At 36.9% G+C, this 10,361-nt stretch overlaps 2 protein-coding genes across 2 annotated transcripts in view; both read right to left on the bottom strand.

Annotated features, from left to right (window-relative positions):
• The window catches only part of LOC126495857 (zinc finger protein 844-like), a 26,433-nt gene that overhangs the window by 7,680 nt on the left and 8,392 nt on the right, over window positions 1–10,361 (bottom strand). The window lies entirely within an intron of this gene.
• LOC126495855 (zinc finger protein 431-like) overlaps window positions 8,657–10,361 on the bottom strand; it is a 34,024-nt gene continuing 32,319 nt past the window's right edge. Inside the window, exons 5-7 of the mRNA XM_050133428.1 lie at window positions 10,167–10,227; window positions 9,287–9,432; window positions 8,657–8,760 (exon numbers count right to left, since the gene is read on the bottom strand). Of these exons, the coding sequence (XP_049989385.1) occupies window positions 8,657–8,760; window positions 9,287–9,432; window positions 10,167–10,227 (311 nt within the window). The remainder of the gene's footprint in view (window positions 8,761–9,286; window positions 9,433–10,166; window positions 10,228–10,361) is intronic.

Raw genomic sequence — 10,361 nt, 5'->3', positions numbered from 1 at the left:
GGGTGAAGTTCACATGCACATCATCATAGGTCACTGCATTCTAATATATCCCATACATGTGAAAAACAAAAGGGGTGATACCATCAACATTGTAAATGCATACAGTATAATCTTCTATTTCTGGTGCTTCTTGTATTTATTTCATGACAGGGACTTTATTAAACCATCACTACATCACTACAAAATGAAACTGAACAGGAAATTCACCCCTGTCATTTCTTCAACCTTTAAATAAGATTCATCGTGCCAAGGAAATGCAGTCCTCAGAAAACATCAGAGAAACTGTTTGACCTATTACTAAATACAAAATATAATAGGCTATAACAGGTATTGACTCACGCCTTTAATACCAGCGCTTAGAAGGCAGAAGCAGGTCTAACTTTCTATGTGTTACATTGATATTTTGAAGGCAGACAAAGTCGAAATATGTATTTTTGTCAAACACAGATGCCTGTAACAGAATCTAGCGAAATCATATACTAAGAATCACGACCTGTAACGTTGCATCTTTTTTGTATACTGGACCAATAGAACCTCAAAAGTTCACCCAAATGTTGAGTCTACATTGTAATGGCCCATGCCATGCTTTGATCAGAGTTGCAGCAGATTCAGAATGAAGTTGTTTCCTTGGACAAAGGATCTCTTTCTCTATTCGTACCATATATTTGTAACCTCATTGAAGAGAGGTTGAGCCTTCTCTTCAATGGTGCTAAACACCTTGAAATGTCCTTTCTCTGTTTCATCATACAACTGCCTTCTGTAACAAACAAGTGCTGATTGTCTCTACAAACCAGTAGTGTAAGTCTGCTATAGTTATAGGGTGTATAATAAACAATTTGTTTTCTTATGGACATAGGTGAAGCCTTGTAAAGTATTTTTGAGCCTCTAAGTTTATGACCTATATGTTAAGAACCAGTACACTAAAATGATATAAATATATAAATATATAAATTTGTTCTTAATAAAAATAAGATAACATTCTATTGTGTGTGAGCGTTTTATTTTATTTTTTTAAATCAAGCTATATAGTTTTCTCTGTTAACCTCTTCTCAAACTCCCATGGTCCCCAAGCTACCAACTTTTGCAGGAGATCTTTTCTTTTCTAATTGTTATGTTGGTAAGATCCATGTGTGTCTCTCTTAGGCTCCTTGTTGTTGTCTAGGTTTTCTGGGATTGTAGGTTGTTTTCCTAATTGATTTTTATTGAGCTCTACGGTTTTCTCTGTTCCACTTCTTGCCTCTTCCCTCCCCTTCAACAGTCTCCCAAGTTCCCCAAGATTTCAATTTATTCAGGATATCTTTTCTTTTTCTACTACCCATGTAGATTACATCTATGTACATGTCTCTTAGGGTCCTCATTGTTGTCTAGGTTCTCTGAGGTTGTGATTTGTGGTCTGGTTTTCTTTATTTTATGTTTAGAAAACACTTATGAGTGAGTTCATGTCACAATTGTCTTTCTGGGTATGGGCTACCTCACTCATAATCATGTTTTCTAGCTCTATCCATTTTTCTGCCAAATTCAAGATGTCATTATTTCTTTCTGCTGTGTAGTACTACATTGTGTAAATATACCACATTTTCCTCATCCATTCTTCAGCTGAGGGACATTGTTCCAGGTTCTGTCTATAGCAAACAATCAAACAATGTTGTTATGATATAATTGAGCACAGGTCTTTGTGGCACGATTGAGCAGTCATACCTCTTTTAGGTATTTATTCAAAAATGTTTTTTCTTCTTTGTATTTAAAAGCCAATTAGGCGTGAGTATATATGATATTTTTTAATAAAATTCATAGTGACTGGAAAAGGTTGTAAAATAGAAACAATAGAGTTGAGAGCAGTAATAGAGTTAAAATGAAATTTAAATAATTCTTCCACAATTGACTTGTTAAAAAGTTAAAAAATATTGTAAGAACACTTGGGTAAACTCAATTTGAAAAAGAGGAGGAACTTTACTTATTGAAAAAAAGCCCATAACATTGTCTGTGTGACTGTATGACTTTGTCCCATGTAACATTTTAGTTGCTGAGTTGCTGTAAGCTGACAAAGAGTGACAGCCAATGGCCTGTGTCTCAAACCTCTCAGCCGACTTAAAGGTGTCACCCAGGATTGTACACATCTGCATGGGAAAGTCAGCTACTTGTAATCTAATACTCAGTGCTTAAAGGTACTATCCCAATATTGTAAGCCCATCAATAATATCTGTCATGATTCACATGGAAGGATTTAATCCATGCTGTGAAATTACACAGACAGTCACTTGCCATGCCCCATCATGACCTTCTCTATGATCTAGAGCTCTGTGATCTAGGTATTGCCTAGTCTGTTCTTCAGTGCCTTGTACACAGGACACTGCCCTTCCTCTTCTGGTCTGAAGGGAGAGTCACACTCCACATGCAAATCCTCTTTTTTTTTTGTTTCTGCAATGGACAGCCCACGATGTGATTCAACTGGTAATTTGAGAACTCTGTGGTGTGGCAATGGTGTAATCCCAAAATTTAGGATGGTTAGTTAGGGGTCTAGCAAGGACAGTGTCCTGTGGGTTTACAACAGGGTTCAAATCGATCTTAGTGAACACTGAAGACCTTAACAGATAACTGCTTTTCAAATAGGTTTAACATGAAGTGGTTCAAGAATTAATATATTTTACGGCACTTTGGAGCTTAATGATGATTGTGACCATATAATGGCCCGTTGACAGCATACTGGAAGCCTGATCTTTGGTATGGAGAAAGGATGGCTTTGGTCCACTTAAGAAATTTTTTTTCTTTTCTTATGGGAATGTAGATTAATGGCTGATTATTGCTGGTGAACAATCATTTACAGTTTTAAATTTATTAGATTCAAAAATAACTGATCCNTACATCTATGTACATGTCTCTTAGGGTCCTCATTGTTGTCTTGGTTCTCTGAGGTTGTGATTTGTGGTCTGGTTTTCTTTATTTTATGTTTAGAAACACCTATGAGTGAGTTCACGTCATAATTGTCTTTCTGGGTATGGGCTACCTCACTCATAATCATGTTTTCTAGCTCTATCCATTTTTCTGCCAAATTCAAGATGTCCTTATTTTTTTCTGCTCTGTAGTACTCCATTGTGTAAATATACCACATTTTCCTCATCCATTCTTCAGCTGAGGGACATTGTTCCAGGTTCTGTCTATAACAAACAATCAAACAATGTTGCTATGATATAATTGAGCACAGGTGTTTGTGGCACGATTGAGCAGTCATACCTCTTTTAGGTATTTATTCAAAAATGTTTTTTCTTCTTTGTATCTAAAAGCTAAGTAGGCGTGAGTATATATGATATTTTATAACAAAATTCTTAGTGACTGGGCAAGGTTGTAAAATAGAAACAATAGAGTTTAGAGCAGTAATAGAGTTAAAATGAAATTTAAATAATTCTTCCACAATTGACTTGTTAAAAAGTTAANGTGCTCTGTGTCCTCCTTCCCTGTTCCTCTGGAGTTGGTGAGCTCCCATCAGCTCCTGCAAGATGTTTTAGTGGGTGGACCCATCAGGGTCTTGACCTTGTTGTTCATATTCTCATTCCTTTCCCTCTTCAAAAGGACTTTGGGTGCTAAGTCCACAGCTTCGATGTGGGTCTCTGCCTCTGCCTCCATTGGTTGCCAGATAAAAGCTCTATAGGGGATATTTACGTTTTATCTTAATAATCTCTAACAGGCATGGTTTTCATACTACTTATCTTTAGTGTATTTTGGAGGCAGTACTTACTCCCTTAGCTAAATTCTACTTTATGTGACTTAATGCCTCTTTAAGATTTGGTAGATCCTGATATAGGATCAATTCTGTCACCCACAATTCTAATCTTCTGTAATTGTTTAACAATAGAAAGCTACTGTTCACAGGGGGTATCATTTACATACTCCAAACAATCACAACAATCAAAGCCAGATGGACCATAAAGCTAAATGTTCAATTTTACAAGTGAAGAAATTCTGGAAGAGACTAGAGAGACCTGGCTTCTCTTACTTTGGCAAATCTTCGTTCCATAGTACAATACAAGCACTACAGGCACCAGCATTGCACAGTAAACTCAACAAGAAGGGCTTTTCTAAACACGACCTCTCTCCCAGTGCTCTCCGTGGATGCAGAACACAGAGTTAAATTATTCAGAGACTGCTGTTTTAGCGCAGGGAATTACAAGGATCACATAGATACCATGGAGAACCAAGCAGAAACACGCTGAACTCAGCAAGTGGCCACTAGCTCCGACCCAAACAAGGGAGGACCCAGCATATGGCTTCCGGTATTTCAGCCAGCTTCTCCACCTGTCTGGGGACAGTGGCGCATCACTCACCACGGCCTGCCACTTTTCCTTCTCCGAGGACAACTGCCCATATCTCACCATGACCTGGCTGCAGAGCTCAGCCATGCTCTCCGCACATGGAGCCCACAGTGCAGCCGAATTTGGCCGAACTTCTGAATTGCGGGAGAGACCACCGGAGCCCGGAAACCGGAAAAACCCTTCCATCTGAGTTGCAGTTCGGAGAAAGGCTCTGATTGGCTCTTTTTGCCGGAGTGACATTCATAGTGAGCAGAAGGAACACAGCACAATGGTTCTTAGGTGGAGCTTCCTTTCTAAGCACACCCCTATCTCAGAGTTCCTGGAAGATTTGAGCAAAATTTCCATGTCTCTTGTTAATGTAAACCTGTGGTTTCTGTACTCAAATGAAGTATACAAATTCAGAAGGAGGCTATTCAGGCAATGTTTCACTGATCAAACACTTGGTAACTCGAGATTATAATAAAATCAAGTACAGTGTCATTCCCTCTAATAGGTTGAGTTTTCAGGACCTGAAGCAAACCCTTCTTCACTAAAGGCCATGGTTGCAGGACATTACTAGAGCTTCCAAGCATATTCTTGTTTTTAAAGGAGATCTATTTTCCCTCGATATAGCAGGGTCTCAGAGAAACATCTCGAGGCCCATGCAGGTTGCTGTTTATGGAGAAGCCTAATTGCTCAAGTGTCATCTAGAAATAATTCATTTTCATTTGACATTTAGGTATAAAATTAATTTGGAGATATTTGTGGAGGTTGAGTACTGCGTCTCACAATCTGGGTGGAACTCCTATGCTGATCTGTACTGGATAAGAGCAGAAATGCTGGTATAAAGAGTTAATAACCCTTAGAAGATATTAAATGACACAAGATAGGATTCACCTGAGGGAGGGCTGCCTCTAAAACATCCCAAAGGCTAGTAGTATGCCAAGCAGGCCTGAATACGATCAGGATGCTTGCGTGTAAATTATTCATATTTTGTATCTACGGTCAATGGGCATTTTTCCATGGTAAAAACAGCGAATGGAATGCATATCGACTGAGAGGATAGACAGACTCTCTGAGTAAAGATCTTCCAATAGTGAGCTGCAGAATCCTAGTTTTAAAAGGGATTTCTTAGCTATGTTGTACTGGATGCTGGACACATCCAGTTAACAATTTTTTGGTAATCATTTGCTGGTTCTTAGTATGCCTACATACTCCCATAGAAATCCAAAAGGATAGAGTACTCTGTACTGTATATATTTGCTTTAAGGTTTAGTTGAGCACATTGTGCTTAGGGACTATGAATTCATTGCATTATGTCATACACAGCTTCTATTCAGCATTCTGGTACTTAATTGTCGCTAACCATTATTTTAAGACCAACAAGAGGTATATTTCTATTACTGGAAAGTTATGAAATGGTAAGTCACTGGATTAAGGTACATAAAGGATGATATTTAGAGACCATACATTCTTTTTTATTTTTTATTTTTTTCCATACATTCTATTAAGATTCACACATTCAGATAGCAAGTATTTCCAGGACAGGCTTTTGCACGCCAAATGAAAATTTATTGTGTTACCTCTGGCTTTTGAAATATTAAACAGTAGTTAATGGTAACAAAATGGTGAAAACAGATATTTTGGGTGTTTCAAAATCATTCTCGGAGGTTATTCTATTATGCTTAGTGTGACTAACACAAAAAATATTCATCTCTTTTTCCTTGAAGTTCCATAAGGATCAAGAGGCGGGGATGATGGGCGTTAGTCACTTTTCTTATTCAAGGAGGACGTAGAGACCCCATACAATGAATTGAAATATTTTTCAATCTACAGCAAGGAGAGTCAATGTGGAAAAGATTTTGTGTAGATGTCAAACGAACCCACTGTACATATAGCTGCACCTTTGACTCATCCTAACACTGGTGGACAACTGTGAAAAGATGGGATAGAAGAGTCTGAGTTTCCCCTTTAACCCAAGTGGCCCATGTGGACTAGCTGCTCAATTTGTCTTGAGAACATAGAAAGAAAAATGAATTTGGCCATCTGCATGATCTTCAGCACTCAGGAGGAATGCTTAAACAAAGACTGAACCAATGAATTGGTCACAACACAAAGGATTGCACTCCACAAACATTAGACGTGAATCTACACGAGGTATTTAGACAACCAACCACAGTAATATTTTCCTCTCCACACAAAGACATTTCCCAGAAGTGAGACTTCACACTTTGCCTCAATAAGCATTAACTCAGAATAAGTTATAAGTGTTATTTAGGAAGAAAACACTGGGAGGATAGCTCAGAAAAAGGAAGAGAAACAGAGACAGTGTAAGAGACAGAGAGGAGAGAGGGTGACAGAGAGTTATGAGAAAAGAGAAAGAAAAGAAAGGAGAGAGGCCCAGATTTGCCTCTTCAGAAGAAATGCAGGCAGAAACAAAGGTGTCCAAGGTGAGCTTGCCCCAGGGAGAAGAAAGAGACTGGGAATGGATGGAGCTTGTCTCCTAAAGGGACAGGGTACTGACAAGGAATGTTGATTTCTCAAAAAATTAAGAAACAACCTACTTCAAGATCTAGCAATTCCATTTTGGGGCATATACCCAAGGGATGCTTAATTATACCACAAGGATGTGTGTTCATAGCAGCATTATTTTTCATAGCCAGATCCTAGAAAAAAACTAAATGCCTGTCAGCCACAGAATGGAGAAGGAAAATGAGGTACATTTATAATTGAGTTTATTTCAGAAGAAAAAACAATGATATCTTGAAATTTGTGGGTAAATGGATGGATCTAGGAAATATCATGTTGAGTGAGGTACCCCAGGTCCAGAAAGACAAATATAACACGTACTCACTCATGAGTGGCTTTTAGACATAGAGCAAAGTTAAACTAGCCTGCAATTTACAATGCAAGAGAACATAGACAACAAAGAGGGCCCCAGAGAGACATACATGGATCTAATATACTTGGAAAGTAGAAAATATTAAGATCTCAGGCTGGCGAAATGGCTCAGAGGTTAAGAGCACTGACTGCTCTTCCAAATGTCCTGAGTTCAATTCCCAGCAAAAATATACGGTGGCTTACAACATTTTGTAATGAGATTTGATGCCCTCTTCTGGCCTGCAGGTGTACGTGCAGGCAGAACACTGCACACATAATAAATAATAAAGAAAACATTAAAAAAATCAATATCTCCCGATAAATTGTGAATATGCCTACCATGCGAGAGGGTAGAAAATGAGGGTACAGAAAGGGAAGAGAGCAGAGAAAAATATATAGATCAATGAAAACAATTAAAAACATGAAGTGACAAATGGAAAGTAATGGGGATATGTATTTGAAAATGGAACACTAAATAGAGTATGCAAATCTACAGCACATCAAGCTATGTCGTGAGATATAGAGTTGACTGCTGAGTATCTTACTTCATTATATATCAACCAAAGAATATCTGGCATTGATTATTCACATGGTATATTTATTATTCCTTTATTAACGTATTTAGTTACTTACTGTATATAGTTACTAGATTCTCTAGTATAAAGTATTTTAACATTAATTACATTAAAGCATATTATATCACATGTACAGAAAAGGCGAAAATAAACATCCATAAATGCTTACAGCTGGATAAGGTAATTAATATAGTGGAAGAGCATTTGGAAATCTAAAATGGTTACATCATTTTTGTAAAAAAATTTGTAGGGCTTCCCTTCATATGAGTTTGCAGGTACAAACAAAAAAAGAACATAAAAATGCTTAGACAGATTGCTGATTTTGATAGAATATTTTTACCACATACAATAACAATAGCAATGTGTAACTTAATAATGAATGTAGGCTGAATATGTTGCCAAATCTTCTACATTTAGATTCCCTTTGATATTGGTTTTGTTTGTCCTCAAATAGTACTGTAAAAAGAACAGACTTTAACTCACTGATTATACACTAAAAGTATATTCTTAAAGAAAAACTACCATGAAATAGAAAATAATTAGTACAGTGACAAGATTTATCGAGGTTCTACAGTACATTTTCTCATGACTTCAAAGACTTCTGCTACATACAAATGTTTAACCACATTGATCATAGTCATACGTATTCCTCAAGTATGTATTTTTTTATGATTCTAAAGATTATTGCAACTCAAAAAGGCATCATTACAGTGACTGCATTCAAAGTGTTTCTCTGTAGTACGTGTTGTTATGACTTTGAAGATACCTGTGACATGTAAAAGCTTTACGACACTGATTATATTAATAGGGTTTCTCTGCACTATGTGTTTATTTTGCTCTGGAAGACTATTGTAATATGAAAAGGCTTTATAACACTGATTACATTAATAGGGTTTCTCTGCACTGTGTGTTTTCTTATATGCCTCTGAAGACCACGGTGAAACAAAAAGGCTTTACCACACTGACTACATTCAAAGGGTTTTTCTCCAGAATGTGTTCTGTTATGATTTTTAAGGTAACTGTGAAGTGTAAAAGCTTTACCACACTGATTACATTCATAGGGTTTCTCTCCAGTATGTATTCTTTTATGTTCTTGAAGACTACTGTGACGTGTAAAAGCTTTACCACACTGATTGCATTCATAGGGTTTCTCTCCAGTATGTGTTGTTTTATGTCTTTTAAGATAAGTGTTACATGTAAAAGCTTTACCACACTGATTACATTCATACGGTTTCTCTCCAGTGTGTATTCTTTTATGTTGTTGAAGACTACTGCATCGTGTAAAAGCTTTACCACATTGATTACATTCATATGGTTTCTCTCCAGTATGTGTTTTGTTATGACTTTGAAGAATGCTGTGACGTGTAAAAGCTTTACCACACTGATTGCATTCATAGGGTTTCTCTCCAGTATGTGTTGGCTTATGTCTTTTAAGATAAGTGTTACATGTAAAAGCTTTACCACACTGATTACATTCATAGGGTTTCTCTCCAGTGTGTGTTCTGTTATGTCTTTGAAGAATACTGTGACGTGTAAAAGCTTTACCACACTGATTACATTCATAGTGTTTCTCCCCAGTATGCGTTCTTTTATGTATTTGTAGTCGAGTCGCACATGCAATGGCTTCATCATGTTGAATACGTTCACATGCTTTCTCTTCTATAAAACTTCTTTCATATCTTTCAAAGTGACTGTTATAGAAAGTGTATAACTCATTAATATATTCAGAAGGTGACTTTGCACATATAAGAGCATTAAAACATTCATTACACTTTAAATCCTTATATCTGTATGAATTTATTTTAGCATTTAGTCTATCTTATTATGTACAGAATGTTCCTCAGGCCTGTACACCTCCATGCCACATGAGGGCATCAGATCTCAATAGCAATGGTTGTGGGCCACCATGTGATTGCTGTGAGTTGAACTCAGGACATCAGTGCTCTTAGCTTCTAAGACATGGTGTAAGTTTGAAGAGAAATCAGAACGTAAGCTTTTATCATGTCTTGTAATCTCATGTTTTCCCTTTATTGAAGGTTGCTGTGCATCTTTGAAGATGCCTTTGATGGAAAGAGCTTTTATTACATGGTTTACTTTTGGAACATCTTATTTTTTATGAGATATTTCACCAATGTAAAGAGAACTGGCAAAAGTCAGAGAATCAAAAAAACTTATATACAAGAGTGCGAGTCATATTACATTTACAAAGTGACTCATGACACACAGAGGTGGCTACAACACCTAGTCTTCACCTAGCAAACAGTACTTTCCTAACAGACATTGAGGTGTATGGCTTTTTGAGAATTTAATAACCATCAATACACTTTAAGCTTGTTTCTTTATATCGCTGCATTTCTTTAATAATCCAGGGCACATTTAGCTTTTCTCAAACACACACTTAAATAATCTTGCTTACTCAAGTTACCTTCCAAATCCTCTAGACCTTTGAGAATGCTCTTCAAAATTGTGATCCTCCCAAGTGTATCCTAAAAATAATACCAGAAAATATGTGATATGTGATTGGAAATTGTGCAAAATTTAAGTTATTATCTTCAATGAACCTTAGCACCATGAATGATTTATTGATCATATTCTTTCTCTTTCTCAATCCACATTACAG

This window comes from Alexandromys fortis, unplaced genomic scaffold, assembly GCF_014885135.2.
Source record: "Alexandromys fortis isolate MF-2015 unplaced genomic scaffold, M_Fortis_MF-2015_v1.1 scaffold_644, whole genome shotgun sequence".
Taxonomy (NCBI): Eukaryota; Metazoa; Chordata; class Mammalia; order Rodentia; family Cricetidae; genus Alexandromys; species Alexandromys fortis.
Note: the sequence above shows the minus strand (reverse complement) of the source record. Positions and strands in the feature narration are given on the sequence as shown.